Source organism: Giraffa tippelskirchi, chromosome X, assembly GCF_054371585.1.
Source record: "Giraffa tippelskirchi isolate mGirTip1 chromosome X, T2T-mGirTip1v1.2.pri, whole genome shotgun sequence".
Lineage (NCBI taxonomy): Eukaryota > Metazoa > Chordata > Mammalia > Artiodactyla > Giraffidae > Giraffa > Giraffa tippelskirchi.
The window spans coordinates 34,038,819-34,060,869 of record NC_137289.1 but is presented as its reverse complement, the minus strand read 5'-3'; the positions used below and the strand labels follow the sequence as shown (position 1 = coordinate 34,060,869).

The 22,051-nt window shown below is 43.4% G+C and overlaps 1 protein-coding gene across 1 annotated transcript in view; it reads left to right on the top strand.

Moving 5' to 3' along the window:
- The window catches only part of SLC25A43 (solute carrier family 25 member 43), a 42,921-nt gene that overhangs the window by 534 nt on the left and 20,336 nt on the right, over window positions 1–22,051 (top strand). Inside the window, exons 2-3 of the mRNA XM_081564393.1 lie at window positions 7,833–8,074; window positions 13,159–13,331. Coding sequence (XP_081420519.1) covers window positions 7,833–8,074; window positions 13,159–13,331 — 415 coding nt within the window. The remainder of the gene's footprint in view (window positions 1–7,832; window positions 8,075–13,158; window positions 13,332–22,051) is intronic.

Genomic DNA, 22,051 nt, shown 5'->3' with positions numbered 1-22,051 from the left:
CGCAGCTCTGGCCCAGAGAGGCTGACGGGGCTGGACGGGAGAGGAGGCGGAAGAGGGCGAAAGGAGATTTGTGGGGAAGGAGTGAAGAAATCTCCGGATAGATGGCGCCTAACCCCCTTCCCACTATCCACCAACTTGGAAATTTTGCCTTGGCTGGCTTGGGAGAGAGACCCCTGAAGATACGTGTATGGAAGAGTGTCTGTGTGACCAGAACCCCCAGAAGACAGTGCTTGCTAGGGACAGAGGGCCCAATCCACTGCCACCAAAAGGCTGCGGAGTTCAGCTCCTCGCCCTCTCCCCCAAGAAGCTGGCCTTTGGGGTCCTACAGAGGCTGCCCCACCCTCACTGCTCACTGGCCTCCTTTTAACACCTCCCACAAAAACAGCTGCTTTTTAGAAAAACTTCTAAAGATGTAAATTAGCCTGATGAGTCTTAAACCTTCCTCAAGAACTCAGAGATATTTGCATTTTAACTGGAAACACAGCCTAAAAGAATGAAGTGGTATGGATGGGGTTTCAGGTAGAGGAAATGTTTCTGTAGTTGGGGGGATGGTCCCGGGTTCCCCATTCACTGGGAACAGCAGCCATCTCTGAAGCCTGGCCTTGGCTCAGAATTAGAGAAACACAGCCCACAGTCTTGACCACTGTAGGTCTGCCTTGCAGACTGATGGTCGAAGGATTTTGCCTTTGGCTCAGGGAGGCTGGAGATGGAAGTCTCATCCGACAACTGACAAGCCCAGTGGAATCTTCCTTATCACTGATTCCTCGAGGCCAGCTCTCATTTCACTTATGCCTGGGAATACAGTTGCCTCTCTTACTCTGGGAAAGGAGGGTAGTGAGATGGTGGGGCATCTCTGTCAAGGCTCTCTTTCTTCCCCAGCCCCCTTGCCCTCAGCAACATCTGGCCTGCAGTCTGTAAACATTTCTCCTCTGAGTTTTAATGACTCAATTTCTCCCCGCTTTACTGTATTGTCCACAAAGTATGGAACTCCTCCTTTGGAATATGTACCAAGGGGAGGGAAGCAGAACTTCAAAGGCTGGTTTAAGTACTGTGGCTTTGCTGCTAACCATCTCCAATATATACAGACATCCTTCCATATCCGGAAGCGGATTGATTTCAGGACAACTTCCACTCCCCCAACGCCCCCACCCCAGATGCTCAAGTATCTTCTATGAAATGGAGTAGTATTTGCATGTAACCTGCGCAATCCTCCTAGATACTTGAAATCATCTCTAGGTTGCTTACACTACTTGATACAATGTAAATACTATGGAAATAGTTGTAAATATAATGTAAATACTATGTAAATTGATGCTAATGTGCAGCAACTTCAAGGTTTGCTTTTTTGGAACTTCCTGGAATTTTTTTCTGAATATTTTCAATGTGCAGTTAGTTCTGGAACCCATGGATACAGAGGGCTGACTGCATATCATTGGATTAAGAGCTTTTTTGAGATATCATTGACATGAAAAATTACCTATGTTTAAGGTGTACAAGTTGATGCTTTGATATATGTATACATTGTGAAATGATTGCCACAATCAAGCTAATTAACATCCATTACCTCTACCTAGTTATCATTTCGTGTGTGTGTGTGTGTGTGTGTGTGTGTGTAAATCGTTGGATATTTACAACACCTGTCTCCTTCCCTGTACTGTCCACAGGACAGGAAGTATGCCCACTTTACAGATGCACTGTTGGGCTCAAGATTGGCCACACTACTCACCAGTGACAGAGCTGAACTCCACCACCTGGCCTTCCAACTCTAATACCCATGCCCTATTACTTCATACTGCCTTTCTGTCTGCATTCATTAAGTGCCCACTGTATGCATGATGCTGGGGATGATGCAAGGATGAAAGGGGCATGGTCCCTGTGTCCCGGAGCTTCCAGAGCAATAGAATAAAACTAGTGTGTCCATAGCATGTGCTTGCCAAGGATAAAGTGCTATAGAAATTCACACCTCTGATGAGGGAGGAGATGTGAAGATGTCGCAGTGGAGAAAAACCATCCAAGTTTGGCCATGGGAGAATGAGTAGGAGTTTTCTGGCAAAGATGGGGAGAAAGATATTGCAGATAATGCCATAAGCGAAAGCACAGCAGTGGGAAGGCATGCAGCATGACTGGAGCATAAGGTGTGTCTCTGGCTGTAATGGAAAATACAGCCAGAAAAGCAGGTTGGAATGAGATCTTGAATGGACAGATCATGGAATTTGGACTTTACTTGGAATGCAGGGTTAACTGTGGGGGATTTTTGATGGAGGAGTGCTGTGATTAAAGCAATTCAATAGGAATTGTCACCTGGTAGCTGCAGAGGACAGCTAAAGAGGAAGAAGGCTGGGGGCGGCAGGACCAGTTAGGAACCGGTTGCACTAGTCCATGTGGTAGCTGAGGGCATCTGAAATGGGCTGATGACAGTAGGAATGGAGAAAAGGAGACGTGTGGGAAAGGAAAAACACATAGCTACTCAGGCTAGGTTTGCTAATAATGTTTTCCTAAGAGGTTAGTTTCTTTCTGAAAACTAAAAGGAAACATTTCAGTGATAGGCAGCAAAGTGGTTGATCAATCATGATGCCAGACTTCCTACATTAAGACAATACCTTGGGTCCATCATCATACTGATTAATCTCTACCTCCTGACCATGAATTTGCAGAACAGTCGGTTGAGGGTAATGGTACAGCCTGTGATTGTGGGTTTTAATAAAAAGTATAAACATACAGAATGTTCAGAAAATGCAGTGGTTCAGGGCTTGCCTGGTGGCTCAGCTGTAAAGAATCCACCTGCCAATGCAGGAGACACAGGTTTGATCCCTAGTCTAGGAAGGTCCCACATGCCACAACTATTGAACCTGTGCTCTAGAGCCTGGGAGTTCTAGAGCCTGTGCTCTGCAATGAGAAGCTACCGAAATGAGAAGCCACCAAAATGAGAAGCCCATGCACCACAGCTAGAGAGTAGCCCCCACTCGCTGCAACTCGGGAAAAGTGCATGCATCAATGAAGACCCAGCAGTCAAAAATAAATAAAAAATTTTTAAAAAGAAAGAAAATGCAGTAGTTCACTGACTTGTCCACAAACACAATTAATGGCGGAGCTGGAGCTTGAAACCAGGTCTTATGCTTAGTCCATTGTTCTGCTTAACGTTGTGATGATGACGTATCTCCTTACTTGGATTTACAATGAAAAGAATCCACTCAGTAGAGTCTGGGAGGAGCTAGGTCCTTGTACTAAACAAATAAAACCTAACATAATGGATGGCTATCAGATGTAGACCCTCACCCAACTTTATGCTACAACTGTTTGTCTAGCTGTATAAACATCGTTTTGGGTCCTGAAACTCTGAAATTGTTCATCACCAACACCATTTCCTTATTGTGTAACCAATTCACGAGCTTGTGTTTGGCTGCCAACTTGTGTTAGGTTGAAGTGTTGGCAGTTCTAACTACATACATCAAGGGTGTGTGTAATCTCCGTGTGCCTGAAATGAAGGGGTTACTGCCGTTCATCCAGTCTCGCTGGAAAAGCTTCTGTGCAGTGTATGGGAGTGCAAGGAAGAGCAGAAAGGGGAACACTGTTGCCCCAGCCAATCAGACAAGCACTTAAGATGTGGGGATTCAGATGACGTCATTGATGGCCTATCAGAGTTGCCCTGCTTTGACTCTGATTATAAGAGGAACCATCTGTAGACTTCGCCTCTGTATAGTAAGAGTCTGAGAAAAAGGGCTTTCCCTGGTTCTTCTTTTCGATTTTGTATATCTGTTAGCAAGACCCTCTTTATAAAGCAAACTGATGGAAGACAGGGTTCTTCTTCCTAGTTCATCAAGTCATTCAGAGACCCTAATTTCTCTCGGGCCGCCCATGTCAGACATCTCTCTGGCAGGTCCGTTGAACTCCCATGATATTATGCTGAAAGCTCGCACAGTGTATATATTCGGTGACTGGGGAATGCATGCATGCATGAGTGCCCTGGGATGGAGAATAAGGGGGAGGCAATGAGAATGAATGGTGTTTCTTTTGGCCTTCAAACTCCTCTTTCTAGATTGTTCCAGCTTGCTGCAGACCACCCCTCTAGCCAAGCATTTCCACTTCCTCTGTCTCCCCTCCCTCTGCTAAGGTTCCCCTCCCACTCAACTGGCCAGGGGAGAGAGGAGGGAGGAAGGGCTCAAGAAAGGTGCAGGCAGTGAAACCAAGGCAGACAGCCCACTAGGGAGAACCAGCTTGGTTTACCCGAGTCTTTAAAAAGTCGCGCTGGTTCACTCAAATGACTGTTAAGTGAGGCTGACAGAATGAAGTCCAGACTTTACTACAGCTTCAAGGAGATGTGTTTAATAGATAAGTGTTTACTTGGGAACAAAGGAGCCAATCTAGAACTCTCTCAGTGGTTTCACCTGAACGCTTATCCGTCAGTCAGGGGGCCTTGGCCTGCTGCCAAACTGAAAAAGCAGGAAATACAAATCTTCGCTGGAGCTTTGGAAGCCAAAGTATTAAGGATGCTCTCATTTTTAAAAAGATACAATACTATTAGCTAGCTCTGTTCACCTTCCTTTTATTCGGATCCTTGTTATACCTCTCCCACTCTCTGACAGAAAATCTTATTTTTCCTGGTTTCCAAGCCCTCTTTTATTTTCTCCACATTTCCCAAGAATGAATAAAATTCTTTTGCGTCCTGGCCGGGGAACATGCACCATGTAAAAGTCCTCTTAGAACAATTTCTGCCTACGTAGGCTCTCATGACTGGGGATGTGCTGCTTCCAGAAAGAGGGATTGTAACAGAGTGGCTTTCTAGTTTCCCTATAGAAAAGTCCACCCAAAACCATTTGGGACTAAATTGTGAAACTGCAGCAAAACACAGAATGGTCTAGCTGCTGCTGCTAAGTCGCGTCAGTCATGTCCGACTCTGTGCGACCCCATAGACGGCAGCCCACCAGGCTCCCCCGTCCCTGGGATTCTCCAGGCAAGAATACTGGAGTGGGTTGCCATTTCCTCCTCCAGTGCATGAAAGTGAAAAGTGAAAGTAAAGTCGCTCAGTCGTGTCCGACTCTTCGCGACCCCATGGGCTACAGCCTACCAGGCTCTTCCGTCCATGGGGTTTCCCAGGCAAAAGTACTGGAGTAGGGTGCCATTGCCTTCTCCAATGGTCTAGCAAACACTCACATACCCACAGTGCAGAATTGACAGCATAAGAGAGAATTAGCTTAAAAGATACAAGAAATAAAAAAGATATTTGAAGTGTCTTTTAAGCTAATTGTGACCCCATGGACTGTAGCCAACCAGGCTCTTCTGTCCATGGGATTCTCCAGGCAAGAATACTGGAGTAGGTTGTCATTTCCTTCTCCAGGGGATCTTCCCGACCCAGGAGTTGAACCTGCGTCTCCTGCATTACAGGCAGACTCTTTACCAGTTGAGCCACCAGGGAAGACCTAGTACAAGAAATAAAATATTACAGATAATGCTAAAATCCCCTTCATTCTCTTTTCCAGTCCCATCTGCTCTCCTTCTTCTTGGGGGTCTATTTTATACTTTTTTTACATGTCTATATCTATCCATTGGAGAAGGCAATGGCACCCCACTCCAGTCCTCTTGCCTGGAAAATCCCAGGGACGGCGGAGCCTGGTGGGCTGCCGTCTGTGGGGTCGCACAGAGTCAGACACGACTGAAGTGACTTAGCAGCAGCAGCGTATCTATCCATAATTACTTTAAGATATGGTTTTGTAGATGTGTTTCTTGATTTAAATGTAGTCAGCCCTCTGTATCTTCAGGTTGTGCATCCACAGATTCAACTAACCACAGGTTGGAAATACTGTATTTGGGGGGAAAAATTCCAGAAAGTTCCAAAAAGCAAAACTTGAGTTTGCCATGCCCCAGCAACTTTTTACATAGCATTTACACTGTATTCAGTATTATAAGTAATCTAGAGATGATTTAAAGTATGCATGTGTACCTGATAAGTTGCTTCAGTTGTGTCCAACTCTTTGTGACCCCATGGACTGTAGCCCGCCAGGCTCCTCTGTCCATGGGATTCTCCAGTCAAGGATACTGGAGTAGGTTGCCATGCCCTTCTCCAGGGTATCTTCCTGACCCAGGGATCAAACCTGGGTCTCCTGCATTGCAGGCAGAGTCTTTATCGTTTGAGCCGCTAGGGAAGCCCCTGACTTAAAGTATACTAGAAGGCAAATAATACACCATTTTATATGAGGGACTTGAGCATCCACAGATGGTATCTGTTGGGGTTTCTGAAACCTGTGAATACAGAGAAATGACCGTAGATGGTTACAATACACTATAGGTCATTCTGCAACTTGCTTTTTTCACTTGCTGCTAAGTCGCTTCAGTCGTGTCCAACTCTCTGCGACCCCATAGACGGCAGCCCACCAGGCTCCGCCGTCCCCGGGATTCTCCAGGCAAGAACACTGGAGTGGGTTGCCATTTCCTTCCCCAATGCATGAAAGTAAAAGTGAAAGGGAAGTCACTCAGTCTTAGCGACCCCATGGACTGCAGCCTACCAGGCTCCTCTGTCCCTGGGATTTTCCAGGCTAGAGTACTGGAGTGGGGTGCCATTGCCTTACCTTTATGTTTTTATGATTTATCCATGTAAATACACAGTTCTAAGTGCATTCATTTATGGTATCATTATAGGACTTCCACAATTTATCCATTCCTCTACCAATGGACTTTTAGATTATTCAGTTTCACTTACAAACAATGTGTTAACAATAAGTGTCCCCAGCCAGGGGTTGAACCTGCACTCCCTGCATTGGAAGCTCAGAATCTTAACCACTGGGCCACCAGGGAAATCCCTTGAGTTTTTAAAATATATTGGTTTAATAATTGTAAGAGAAGATGCATGACCCCACCAACTGTCAGAGAAATAACAAAAACAGTAACAAGATACCATTTCTCACCCAGATGACAGGAAGACAGTCCCAGGGACACTCCCCATCTGACTGCAGGAAGGAGTCTTCAAGTACATCTTGTGTCTTCATATGTACATGTACAAGAGCTTCTCTAGGATATGCACTGAGAAATGGAATTGCTGGGATGAAAGTAGGCTTTCTTCCAATTTTGCTAGGTACTGCAAAGTGACCTGCCAATGTACTCCTCTCCCAGCAGTGGGTGAGCATTCCTGTTTCCATACTTTCTCACCATCACTTGATGTTATCAGACTTTTTCATCTTTGCCAGTCTGCTGGGTGAGAAATGGTATCTTGTTACTGTTTTTATTTGTTATTTCTCTGACAGTTGGTGGGGTTGTGCATCTTCTCTCACAATTATTAAACCAATATATTTTAAAAACTCAAGGGACTTCCCTGGTGGTCCAGTGGTTAAGATTCTGAGCTTCCAATGCAGGGGGCACAGATTCAACCCTTGGTTGGGGAACTAAGATCCCACATGCTGCCTGAGGCAGCCAAAAACAAAAAAACCTCAATTACTGGGAATGCGTAAAGTCATTGTTTCAAGCAGTTTCATTGAAGTTGCAACCGAATCAAAGGAGCACATTCCAGTTCAGTATTTATCGAGTACTTCTCTTCATTTACACCCCACAGGCAAGCCAGGGTTGACAGTTATGCAAATAAAAGGGGAAAATGCTTAAGATGAAGTGGATGGACTTAGGGTAGATAGAAATAAGAAGGTTAGGTATCTCTTCCTTAGAGCTAAGTAGAATTATATAAATATAGTAGAATTGAATGTTACTCATTTATCTTAATACATTAGTATAGTAATTTTTGCTTCCTAAAGCATTTCCAAACATGGGGAAATGTTGCAATCAGTAGCATTGAACACTCCAACACAATCCATAGCTGATTCCCTTGGGCCTTTCTCCCTGTTTTCTCCCAGGTTTGTCGTGCTGTTCATGGATGACCTGGGCCATATTTCCCAGTGGAGCTCCATCATGGCTGGGAGTCTCGCAGGGATGGTTTCCACCATTGTGACATATCCTACAGACCTCATCAAAACCCGGTTAATTGTGCAGAACATGCTGGAACCATCCTACAGGGGGATCCTCCATGCATTTTCTACTATTTATCAACAGGAAGGGTTCCTGGCCCTTTATCGAGGGGTTTCCCTTACTGTTTTAGGTAAGATGGAACTTGTCACCTTGTCCAAGAAAAGGCTGTGTTCCTGGATCTATACGAATGACTTGTATATCTTTGTTGGTAACCAGTGAAATCCACTTTACTGAGTTCAAAGGATATATATGAATGTATTGTATATCTTTATAACCCATTAAATCCATTTAACTGAGTTCAAGGTCCGTTCAGTTCAGTTCAGTCACTCAGTCGTGTCTGACTCTGTGACCCCATGGACTGCAGCGACCCCCCTGGCCTGCAGCCAGGCCTTCCTGTCCATCACCAAGTCCCAGAGTCTATTCATACTCATGTCCATTGAGTCAGTGATGCCATCCAACCATCTCATCCTCTGTCGTCCCCTTCTCCTCCCACCTGCAATCTTTCCCACATCAGGGTCTCTTCCAATGAGTCAGTTCTTCGCATCAGGTGGCCAAAGTATTGGAGTTTCAGCTTCAACATCAGTCCTTCCAATGAATATTCAGGACTGATCTCCTTTAGGATGGACTGGTTGGATCTCCTTGCAGTCCAAGGGACTCGCAAGAGTCTTCTCCAACACCACAGTTCAAAAGCATCAATTCTTCAGCATTCAGCTTTCTTTATAGTCCAACTCTCACATCCATACATGACTACTGGAAAAACCATAGCTTTGACTAGATGGACCTTTGTCAGCAAAGTAATGTCTCTGCTTTTTAATACGCTGTCTAGGTTGGTCATAATTTTCTTCCAAGGAGCAAGCACCTTTTAATTTCATGGCTGCAGTCACCATCTGCAGTGATTTTGGAGTCCAAAAAAATAATCTATCACTGTTTTGACTGTTTCCCCATCTGTTTGCCATGAAGTAATGGGACCAGATGCCATGATCTTAGTTTTCTGGATGTTGAGCTTTAAGCCAACTTTTTCACTCTCTTCTTTCACTTTCCTCAAAGAGGCTCTTTAGTTCTTCTTCGCTTTCTGCCTTAAGGATGGTGTCCTCTGCATATCTGAGGTTATTTATATTTCTCCTGGAAATCTTGATTCCAGCTTGTGCTTCATCCAGCCCAGCATTTCTCATGATGTACTCTGCATATAAGTTAAATAAGCAGGGTGACAATATACAGCCTTGACAGACTCCTTTCCCTATTTGGAACCAGTCTGCTGTTCCATGTCCAGTTCTAACTGTTGCTTCCTGACCTGCATACAGGTTTCTCAGGAGCCAGGTCAGGTGGTCTGGTATTCTCATCTCTTTCAGAATTTTCCACAGTTTGTTGTGATCCACACAGTCAAAGGCTTTGGCATAGTCAATAAAGCAGAAATAGATGTTTTTCTGGAACTCACTTGCTTTTTCGATAATCCAGTGGATGTTAGCAATTTGATCTCTGGTTTCTCTGGCTTTTCTAAAACCAGCTTGAACATCTGGAAGTTCAGGGTTCACGTACTGTTGAAGCCTGGCTTGGAGAATTTTGAGCATTACTTTACTAGCGTGTGAGATGAGTGCAATTGTGTGGTAGTTTGAGCATTCTTTGGCATTGTCTTTCTTTGGGATTGGAATGAAAACTGACCTTTTCCAGTCCTGTGGCCACTGCTGAGTTTTCCAAATTTGCTGGCATATTGAGTGTAGCACTTTCACAGCATCATCTTTCAGGATTTGAAATAGCTTAACTGGAATTCCATCACCTCCACTAGCTTTGTTCATAGTGATGCTTCCTAAGGCCCACTTGACTTCACATTTTAGGATGTCTGGTTCTAGGTGAGTGATCATACCATCATGATTATCTGGGTCATAAAGATCTTTTTTGTATAGTTCTTCTATGTATTCTTGCCACCTCTTAATATCTTCTGCTTCAAAAATGACAGAATGATCTCTGGGTTCAAGGTCATATGGATTCAATATAGAGTTGATTAGCTTGTTCTATTCCATAGCCATATACCCCACTCCTAACTTTGGCCTCGGAGGGAGTAGGACAGCCTGCAGGTAGCTCAGCACAAGTTGACAGGAAAACAGTCCCACATGCTCCCTATATGACTGCAGGAAGGAGTCTCTGAGTACAATCCATACATGTATGAGCACAACCAGGGTAGCAACTGTAGCTTCTGTGATCTTCAGAACCTCTGCCAGGGCTATACCTGCACAAGTCACCAGGACCCCCAACTGCCAATCCAGTAGACTTTTGCCTTTTATCTGACCTTTGTTGCAGTATTTGATGAGATCCATTACCCTTTATTCTAGAAACCTGTCTTCTGGGACCCCACTGTCTCTAGATGTCTTTTCCCACCTCTCTTCAGCTCTTTCTTGTCTGGCTCATCTGATGCTGCCAGCCCTCTACATGTCACTATTCCCCCGTTCCTTTCTGAGTTTTCTTCTCACTCTTCATTCCCTTCCTGGGTGGCCTCATCTAAGTTAGTGGCTTAAACAAGCATCATTATACTCTAATGACTCCCAATCTCATCTCTATAATAACAATGACTAACATCTATTGCTCTTTATTATGTGCCAAGCACTGTCCTAAACGTTTTGCATACAGCTTCTCATTTAAGCCACATTTTACAGGTGAAATAGATGCTTAGGAAAGCTAAGCAACTTGCCCAAGACCACATAGATAGAAAGCAGATCTAGCAATACAACCCCAGAGCCCTCTCTCTTAGCCACTGACTACCACCAGCTCTCAGTGGTAGTACGAATGCCTGCAGTTGGACACCCCCACCTGATGATTCCCTTGATACATCAGTCAGGACTAAACCTGATGTCCTCGTTAGTTGCATGCCTGCTCCCTTCCTGTGTCCCTGTGAACGAGACTGCCTTTCTTTCACCCCGTGGCCTAAGCCAGAAGAAACCTATAATCTCCTCAACTTTGACTCCTCCTCTCACTCCATGCCCACTTCAGCCGCAAGTGCTGTCAATTTCACCTTTTTAAACTCTCAAGTCTGCCCTGCTCCATCCTCATCTTCTCTGCCCCAGGTCACGCTCTCATCATCTTTCCTGCAGACACGAGAGGCTCCTACCTGGTCCCAGTCCTGGGTCTCTCCTGCCCCAGTCCACCCTGTGGTTTGCTGCCAGGGATGTGGTGAGCTTTCTAAGTGCAAGTTAATCATTTCATCAACCTCTTCCCACTGCCCTCCTTTAAAAGCCTTCACTGACTCCTGTGAGCTACAGGGAAAAACCCAGATTCCTTCTGGCGTACTAGCGCCTTCAGACTTGGCCCTGCCAGCCAATCCCTACCTCATCTCCTGCCACGTTCTACCTGCACTCCTGTTTTGGCCATCCAGAAATACTGGCATTTCTTGGAAATACCACTCTCTGTATATGCTGTTCCCTCTGTCTGCTCTGTCAATGTCTGATGAACTCCTGCTCATTCCTGAAGACCCAGTTGAAAAGTTCTCTCTTCTGTGAAGTCCTTCTTGATTCCTTCAGGCAAAATGGATCCCTCGGATCCTTGTGTACCTAAAGCACTTTGTATAGCCCTGCTAGCCCCCCTACTATGACTCGTTATCTGTCTGTTTCTCCCACTAGATGGTGAGCATCTCCAAGAATTAGCCTGCTCACTCCTCTTTGTATTCCTGGCACCTGGCAAAGGGCCCATCACATAGCATTAACTCCACAAATGCTTTCTGAATGAAAACATAGCGTTGGTATGTCATTTTTGTTTTTATTAAATAAATACTACATTTTTCTAAAGATGAGCAACCCCACTAGTGTTAGGCCCTCTTTTAAATCTCATCTTAAGGGAGAAATTTAGTCCCTGTATAAACTTCAGATTGGTCCAAAATTTTCTGGAAGCTTCAATGTACCAACTACTGCACTACTTGCTCACCATCTTTTCCTAGAAAGGTGAGGCTGCTGGGTGGGAGGGAGTTTGGTGGAGAATGGGTACATGTATATGTATGGTTGAGTCCTTTCACTGATCACCTGAAATTACCACATGGTTAATCAGCTATACCCCAATACAAAATAAAAAGTTAAAAAAAAAAGATAACTAATAAGGACCTACTGGATAGCACAGGGAAGTCTACTCAGTACTCTGTAATGTCCTTTATGGAAAAAGAGTCTAAAGAAGAGTGGATATATGTATATGTATAACTGATTTACTTTGCTGTACGGCAGAAGCTAACACAACATTGTAAACCAACTCCTCTCCAATATAAAATTTCTTTTAAAAAGAAAGGTGAGGCTTCCACACAGTGCAGGGTGCCCACTGGGCCCTGATATGGCCACGTCATTCCCAGAAGCAAGGTCAAGTAACCTCCCTCCCTCACCACTACGATCTCACTCTTCAATTTTGACAGAATGTTACCTTCTCAGCCGGAGATCAGTACCCCCTAAACTTCAAAGCTTGATTAAGTACCTCCCACTAACTTTTTTAATAGGAGTGATTTTTTCCCCCAACACTCTATTTTTTTTTTTATTTCAAACACCCAAAAATGTTAACAGAATTGGAAACACCCTGGATAAACAAGGTCCTACGGTATAGCACAGGAAACTATATTCAATATCCTGTAATAAATGATAATGGAAATAAATATGAAAAAGACTATATATATATGTATATATATATATACACACATATATATAATATATATAAAACTGAATCACTTTGCTGTACATCAGAAGCTAACACATTATAAATCAACTATACATAAATAAAATACATTTTTTTAAAAAGAATTGGAAACACCCGTATACCCAGCATATACCAGGTCCTTCAATGAATGTTTTGGTTTATCATTTATCTATCTATCCCTCTGGCCATTCATCAGTCATGTATTTTTTGATGATTTTCATGTAAATTGCAAACATCAATACACTTCACCCCTCAACCTTTCAGCATGCATATTATTAACTAGAGTTCGATATTTGTTTATGGTTCTTTTAAAAGTGAAATGGACATAGAATACACAAACCTTCAGGGAATCATTGATGCACTGTGATCAATGACACAAACCCGATCAAAATATACCACTTTACCATCACCCAAGAAAGTGCCTGCTGCTTCAGTTGGAGTGATTTTTCACAAGCCCAGAGCTGGTCCTGTTGCTTTCCCCAGGGTTCCCTACTGGCATTTATGTTCTCAAACCAGTGTCTCCTGAGCCATCACAGCCTCCCTGGCCTTGTTTTTCAGGTGCTCTCCCTTTCTCTGCCGGCTCCCTTCTAGTTTACATGAACCTGGAGAAAATCTGGAATGGACCCCGGGATCAGTTCTCTCTCCTCCAGAACTTTGCCAATGTCTGCCTGGCTGCTGCAGTGACCCAGACCCTCTCCTTCCCCTTTGACACAGTGACGAGGAAGATGCAGGTGAGGAGTTGTGTTTGGGGGGACCTTGCCTTGTTTGTGGGTGGGTAACAACAGCAAAGAACACAGAGCCTGAGCGAGGCCAGGATCCAAGATGCTCATGACTGCTCATACAAACCCTCTGCAAAGCCCCACTCCGTGGCATTTCTGCTGTAACTTCAGGGCAATGGGCATGAGCCCACGCCGCCTCCCCATTCCCACCCTCTGCTCTCTTAGGTCTACAGAGAAGTAGACCTACAGGTGAGGCCCACTTTTCTTCCCTTACTTCACAGCTGCCACTGCCCGTTACATCAAGGTGGCCTCCACAGTGAGGACATGTCACTCTGGCCTTAACAGCCTGTTCTTACTTCAGTGTAACAGCCTGGAAAGAACCAAACTAAGCCAGTAACTGTCACTAACAAGGGGCCAGTAGTCCCTGATTCCCCTGCTGAAGAAGTAACTGCATTTGAAATGAGTCGGTGTCTTAGTGGGCTTGGCCCTGCATTTTCCTAATTGCGACCTAGGAAAACTCAGTTTCTCTACAGACCACAGAGGCAAAAGCCTGATAGCCAAGGTCTCATAGTGAGTAATTGAGCCTAGAATCAGCCAATTCTGATTGAAGAAAAATCATCAGAGTGGTCCAAGTAAGGATGAGGATTACAGGCAGGTTTACACAGTTGGGGGGTAAACTCAAAAATGGGGCTTTGCATCTGCCCTGAACCATGCTCCTTCTCTACTAGCCTCCCCTCAGACTCCACATCAAAAGGCTTACCTGCCTTCCTGGACTTTTCTGGGCAAATCTGGATTTATACAGTTGATGTATCCTGAAGACCTGCTTGGATATTCATTTAGGGCCAGTTGACTCCAATTTTAAATGATCAGCCCCGGCTGAGTTTGTTTTTCCTCATGTCTGTAACTTCTCCCTCTATTGTCTCAGTGGCCCCCCGCTTCCCCATGTGCCTTTTTTGGCTGAGCCAGGCCTCACTTTCCTCAGCACCAAAAAGCCTGCAAGTATTTATCTCAACTTATAAAGAAAAACTGTCTTCAGGACAACACACATCACAGTTACACCCAATTCTGCTGCTCTAGTCCATCAAACTTTTCATCTCTGGATTATGTTCCTTTCCTGTCCTTTGTCCAAACAAATTTTTGAAATTGTCACATTATTGTAATTGTCATGTCGATGCAAGCTGAGAGCCTGCCTAGTGTATGCTTATTGATAAAAACTGTTATCCCTCATTTTAAGAATAATGTAATACATACACTTCAAAATGGTTAAAATGGTCAAGTTTTCTGTTATGTGTGTTTTACCACAATTAAAAAAAAAAGGAATGCACATAGATTATAGAAAACTTGAGGAATACAAAAAAGCATGACAAAGAAAAGAATTACCTATAAGCCCAATAGCTATGCATTATAGTGATTAATAGTTTTACCTCTGTGTGTTCATATGTATATGCAGATGTGTATGCATAAATATAAATATATATGTATATGGAAAGTTATTTTTTCATAAAATTGCATTCCTACTGTATGTAAAAATTATATAATAAATGAAAAATTATCTGATTTTATCACTTATTATATAATGGATATTGCCTCAGGCCATCAAGTATTAAGAACATCTTTTCCAATTATCACATAATATTCTACCATTTGGATGTGCCATAATTATTTTCCATTTTAATATTTTTTTAACTAGAGGATAATTGCTTTACAATGTGTGTTGGTTTCTGCCGTACAATATCGTGAATGAATCATAAATATATACGTGTATATATATATGTGTGTGTATATATATATATATATATATATATATATATATATCTCCCCTCCGTCTTGAGCTTCCCCCCATGTCCTGTACCTTTTAAGTCGTCACAGAGCACCAGGCTGGGCTCCCTGTATTATACAGCAGCTTCACACTATCTATCTGTTTTACACATGATAGTGTATATATGTCAGTGCCACTTTTCTCAATTCATCCCGCCCTCTCCTTCCGCTGCTGCATCCACAAGTCTGTTCTCTACATCTGTATCTTCATTCCTTCCCTGCATTTGGGTTCATCAGTACCATTTTTCTAGATTCCATATATATGCTTTAATATACAATATTTGTTTTTCCCTTTTTGACTTACTTCACTCTGTAGGACAGGCTCTAGGTTCATCCATCTCACTACCACTGACTCAAATTCATTCCTTTTATGGCTGAGTAATATTCCATTATATGTGTGTGTGTGTGTGTGTGTGTGTGTGTGTAGCACAACTTCTTTTGGGTGTGCCATAATTAAAAAAAAAAAACAGATTTATTCTCTCAAAGTTTTGGAGCCTAGAAGTTTACTACCAAGATGTTGGCAGGGCCATGCCCTTTTCGAAGGCTCTAGGAGAGGAATCTTCCTTGTCTCTCTCAGCTTCTGGTAGCCCTAAGTGTTCCTTGGTTTGTGGCAGTATAATTTCAATCTCTGCTTCCATCGAACCATAAATAACAATTTCTCCATGTTTAAATGTTTAGGCTGTTTCTAATTCTTCAGTACAATAATACTGCAGTGAAAGCCCTTGTATTTTTTCCACATCTGTAATGACACTGTTTAGCTGTATTCCTAGAAATACAGGCCACAAAATAAAAACAAGTCTAAGGTCTTAATGAAGTTTACACCCCAGAAAGGCTGTTAGTTGATGTCTGCAACAGCAGTGAGTAGGGTGGTTTCACTTTCTAAATCCTTGTGAACTTAATAGCTGAAAAATGTTGTTATGTTGCTTTAATTTGAATTTCACTGATTATAAGCAAATTGCATGTTTTTCATATCTCAATTTGTCATTAGTATTTCTTTGTAAATTTTCCATCTGTGCCCATTGCCTATTTTTCTAGACTATTTAGCTTTTTTTTTTCACTAACTGGTAAGAAGTCTTTATATGTTAAAGATATTAACCCTTTGTCATTTACTGCATGCATTTGACATTTGGCTTCTAATGCCATTTATGCTGTTATTGCACATATTTTACAATTTTTATGCAATTATATATACATGTTACTATTCTGGGGTTTTTAACTTTGCTCTTCTGTGTAAAAGACCTACCCCATCCCACAATCATATGACTATTCACTGATATATTTCTTTAAATATTTTTATTGTAATTGTTACACTTATCACTTTAATGTATTTAGAATTTACCTATGGTGTGATGTGAGGTAATCACCTGACTTTAAAAACAAAAATAACTTACCAATTGTTTAAGCACCATTTTTGGAATAATCTCTTTTCCCCACTATTTTGTTCTGTAACTTTTAGCCCATCCTAGATGTATATATGTTATAGGGTCTGTCTCAGGGCTGTGTATCCTGAACTGTAGATTTGTCAGCCTGTCCTTGTGCCAGTGCCACACTATTTCAATCCCTAAAGCTTTATAATAGCTTTTAATGTCTGGCAAGGCATCTACCCCCTCAACACCCTTCAACCTTCCCTTGATTATTCTCAGTCATTCGTTGTTTCTGATGAACTTTAGAACTACCTTGTGATTATGACTGGACTTATGTTAAACTTATATACTTGGAATAATTTACATAAAATATTCTGTCTTTATTGAGGAATACAGTATATCTCCCCTTTAGTTTCAGTCTTCTTTTTTTACACTGAACCATATGACACTGCCAACAGCCTTTTTTTTTGACATACCCAAAGGGCAACTTCATATGGTCAATTCTTAGAAAAGTTGATTTCTTCATATGATAATTATTCAGTTCAGTTCAGTCTCTCAGTTGTGTCTGACTCTTTGCAACCCCATGAACAGCAGCACACCAGGCTTCCCTGTCCATCACCAACTCCTGTAGCTTACTCAAACTCATGTCCATTGAGTCAGTGATGCCATCCAACCATCTCATCCTCTGTCATCCCATTCCTCCTCCTGCCTTCAATCTTTCCCAGCATTGGGGTCTTTTCCAATGTGTCTGTTCTTCACATCAGGTGGCCCAAGTGTGGTCTTTCTAAAAAAGATAGCTTCTTTAAAAAATCCAGGGTGGGAAAGAAGTATGATATACTACAAACTTTTTATTCATTTTTTAATATCCTGGCCCTCAGAATTCCTTTTCCTGTCAGGAGTGAAAATTAGCTCTCGCTGGTTGGCCATCAAAAGATGGATGAGACTAAGGCTACTTATATCACTGGCTTCCATGCCTTGAGGATCACTTTTTGAAATAGTAAAGCCAGAGGCATCTACCCAGCACTTTCTGGAACCTCTTAAAATTTAGTGTTTCTTAAGGGAACCCTCTTACACTGTTGGTGGGAATGCAAACTAGTACAGCCACTATGGAGAACAGTGTGGAGATTCCTTAAAAAACTGGGAATAGAACTGCCATATGACCCAGCAATCCCACTGCTGGGCATACACACTGAGGAAACCAGAATTGAAAGAGACGCGTGTACCCCAGTGTTCATCGCAGCACTGTTTACAATAGCCAGGACATGGAAGCAACCTAGATGTCCATCAGCAGACGAATGGATAAGGAAGCTGTGGTACATATACACAATGGAATATTACTCAGCCATTAAAAAAAATACATTTGAATCGGTTCTATTGAGATGGATGAAGCTGGAGCCCATTATACAGAGTGAAGTAAGCCAGAAAGAAAAACACCAATACAGTATACTAATGCATATATATGGAATTTGAAAGATGGTAATGAAAACCCTATGTGCGAGACAGAATAAGAGACACAGATGCATAGAACAGTCTTATGGACTCTGAGGGAGAAGGTGAGGGTGGGACGTTCTGGGAGAATAGCATTGAAACATGTATATTATCATATGTGAAACGGAACACCATTCCATGTTTGATGCATGAGACAAATGCTCAGGGCCGGGGCAATGGGATGACCCGAGGGGATGGGATGGGGAGGGAGGGGGGAGGGGGGTCCAGGAAGGGGAACACATGTAAACCCATGGCTGATTCATGTCAATGTATGGCAAAAACTACTACAATATTGTAAAGTAATTAGCCCCCAACTAAAATAAATACATTTATTAAAAAAAAAATTTAGTGTTTCTTATGCAGAGTTCAAGGTTTCATGAGCTCACTTCTTCCCTAGAGCAAGCCTTCCCAAACCCAGGACCTAGAGGTTAGGATGTATGTGCTCAGTCAGTCAGTCGTGTCTGATTCTTTGAGACCCCATGGACTGTAGCCCTCCAGGCTCCTCTGTCCATGGAATTATCCAGGCAAGAATACTAGAGTGGGGTGCCATTCCCTTCTCCAGGAGATCTTCCCGACCCAGGGATTGAACCCATGTCTCTCGTGTCTCCTGCGTTGGCATGCAGATTCTTTACCACTAGTACCACCTGGGAAGCCCAGGGTTTGGGGTAGTCAGTGAAAAGGGGTTAGATTCTAGGACCAACTCCAGTGTGGGGTTTTTTTTTCCCGCATACCAAGCAAGTCTCCAATAGCACATGGGAGTCCTACAATTCCACTCAATTCAGACACTCTCAGAGACAGCATCAGATTCCATGGGTTAAGGGCTCAGTCCCACAAGACTGGCCCCCACTTCAGATGCCGATCTCAAGTCTAGGTTGTCACCCGAGCTTCTGAAGTATAAATTAGAGGTTCACACAGCCCCGTCCTTGGATCCAATTAACTTGCTAGAGTGGCTCACAGAACTCAGGAAACTAGTTTATTCACTGGATTACTGGCAGCCAGACTCCATCCATTTTGACACTTTCCAAAAGTCACTGTATTAACATAAACACAGGTGTGACTGAAAGGGGTTTGTTATGAATACCAACGCACCTTTATTGCTCTCATCACTTAGGAAATGTCAAGTTAATATTATAGGAGCTCTGTGCCAGAAATGGGGACGAAGATCAAGTCTGTATTTCTTATTATAAATCACAGTATCACAAAGGGTTTCAGATGAAATTCAATGACATCTAAATATGGGAATAGAGGTTTCAATCTTCTCTGTAAACTTTTAGCATTCCTTTCTTCACCCAAGAGCTAGAACAGTGACCTCTTATGGGGAAATCCAGCCACCACCACCATTCTACTCTAGAATATATATTTACCACAACAATTTACTATATAGTGGAAGTGGGTTGTTGTCACTTAGTTGCTAAGTCATGTCTGACTCTGTGACCCCATGGACTGTAGCCCGCCAGGCTCCTCTGTCCATGGGATTTTCCAGGCAAGAAGTGGGTTGCCATTTCCTTCTCCAGGGGATCTTCCCGACCCAGGGATCGAACCCTCATGTCCTGTATTGGCAGGTGGATTCTTTACCATGAGCCACCAGAAGCCCAGAAGTGGATATTTGGGGGAAAATTTGATCATCTTTTCCCTTTGATAGAAACCTTCTTCATAATGTATACACAGATCTCCAACAAGAAGCTTTTAAATAGTGCAAAGTCATGATGGTTGTAAGAAAAAAATTCAAAGAGGCAATTGCTTGGTTTTCATAAAATATGATTAACATCCAGTTATGAATGACAACATAAATGTCATCCAAAGATTCAGGAAGTGAATTCTTAGGGTTGCAGTCAAAATGTTATTTTACAGGAGTTAATAAGCAATAATGGGGCCTGCAGTGCAGGAGACACGGATTCAATTCCTGGATCTGGAAGATTCCCTGGAGAAGGAAATGATAACCCACTCTAGTATTCTTGCCTGGGAAATTCCATGGACAGGGGAGCCTGATGGGCTACAGTCCATGGGATTGTAAAAGAGTCTGACACGACTTAGCGACTAACCAACAACAATAAACAATAATACCCTGTCCAACCTACATTTATTTATTTTAATTGGAGGCTAATTACTTTACAGTATTGTAGTGGTTTCTGCCATATATTGACATGAATCAGCCACGGGTGTACATGTGCCCCCCATCCTGAAGCCCCCTCCCACCTCCCCCCCAATCCCATCCCTCAGGGTCCTCCCAGTGCACCAGCCCTGAGCGCCCTGTCTCATGCATTGAACCTGGACTGGTGATCCATTTCACATATGATAATATACATGTTTCAATGCTATTCTCTCAAATCATCCCACCCTCGCCTTCTCCCACAGAGTCCAAAAGTCTGTTCTTTATATCTGTGTCTCTTTTGCTGTCTCGTGTATAGGGTCATCGTTACCATCTTTCTAAATTCCATATATGACAACCTAGTTAAAAAAAAATTAACCTCCCGGGGCAGAACCACAGGCTGCTTTTAAATGCAAATATGCATTGCTTTCGGAGAAGGCAATGGCACCCCACTCCAGTACTCTTACCTGGAAAATCCCATGGATGGAGGAGCCTGGTAGGCTACAGTCCATGGGGTCGCTAAGAGTCAGACACGACTGAGCGACTTCACTTTTACTTTTCCCTTTCATGCACTGGAGAAGGAAATGGCAACCCACTCCAGTGTTCTTGCCTGGAGAATCCTAGGGACGGCGGAGCCTGGTGGGCTGCCGTCTATAGGGTCGCAAAGAGTCGGACACGACTGAAGCGACTTAGCAGCAGCATGCATTGCTTTCTCTGGCCATTAGATGTCGCTGCAGTAACGGAGCATATCTGAGCACTACCTGAGGGTATGGAAGCCTTGCAGCTGGTGATCACTGTCCAGTTTACAACTTCCTGATCCCAGCTCAAAATACATCTTCAGTTTGGAGGATAAGGAACCTAGAAACAGCAGGCTAGCCCTAAATTCTATTGTGGTTGTTTGTTCCTGCAAAGTACTCAATCCAACTTCTCCAAGAAGAGAGGGCATTCCTAAATCTCCCCCCACCTCCCCCTGGGGAGCAGGCAAGGTTTGCCAGCTGAATGTATAAGGAGAGAGCTTTGCAGGGCAGCCAGGCTCCTCTGACCTGAGCACACTTAATGGTAACATTTCCATTCCATTGGCTTTCCTCCTTACACTGTCCATCAGGAAGCAAATCAACATCAGGTGTCCATTAGATAACCAGCTGGACAGGGAATTTCCTCATCCCCACACTGACTGGCCACTTTGTCTGAATGTCTCGTTCTTCTAATATATCTGCTTTATCCAGACACACACATACACACACAATCCGTCCGTTTAGTGCCACATCGTGTTGGAACTCTTTCAAGTGCTAATGACAGTAATCGGAAGTCTTGTTTAACCAGCTGAGCCCTTCCTTCACCGTGCTTACACTCATTTTATTCCTTTTTCTTTCTCTTACCCTGGCTTCTGGCTGGCATGCTAGAGACTGGAGAGGTAAATAAAATTATGCATGTGCATGTTCTGATGGGATGGCTGCTGGTGGGAAGGGGGTGAGTCAGCCCTGTGCACACATACAATGAGGTGCCCCCCACCTTGTGTGCCCTCGTGGCCCCCAAGACCACTGTGCCTGAAATGCCCTTGGCCACACTTCAGCACATTTCAGCTCAAGCTCTTCCAGGTACACCCAGCCTTGCCACCTTTGTCTCTCCTACACCTAACCCAGAGCTTGGGACTGAAGAGGCTGGCAGCACTTAGTGTATTGAGAGAACAAGTAGAAGGGAAACAAGTAGATGGAGATTGACTTGCCTCCATGAGGAACAGGGAGTCCTGAGCAAATGGTTCTCTGAACAGTTCACGTGGAAAAAGAGAGAGAAGCTGCCGGGAAAATCCACGGAGCAGCTGAGAAGGTAGACCTTTGGAACATGGTGGACCTTCTGAGAAGATCAGGAGGGAGGCGCCAGCCACAAGCTGGGTCCTCCACAATTCTGCCTGACCTCCCCCCCCTCCCTACAGTCCATATTAAGTGTCTCCGTTTCATCAAACATAAAACCAA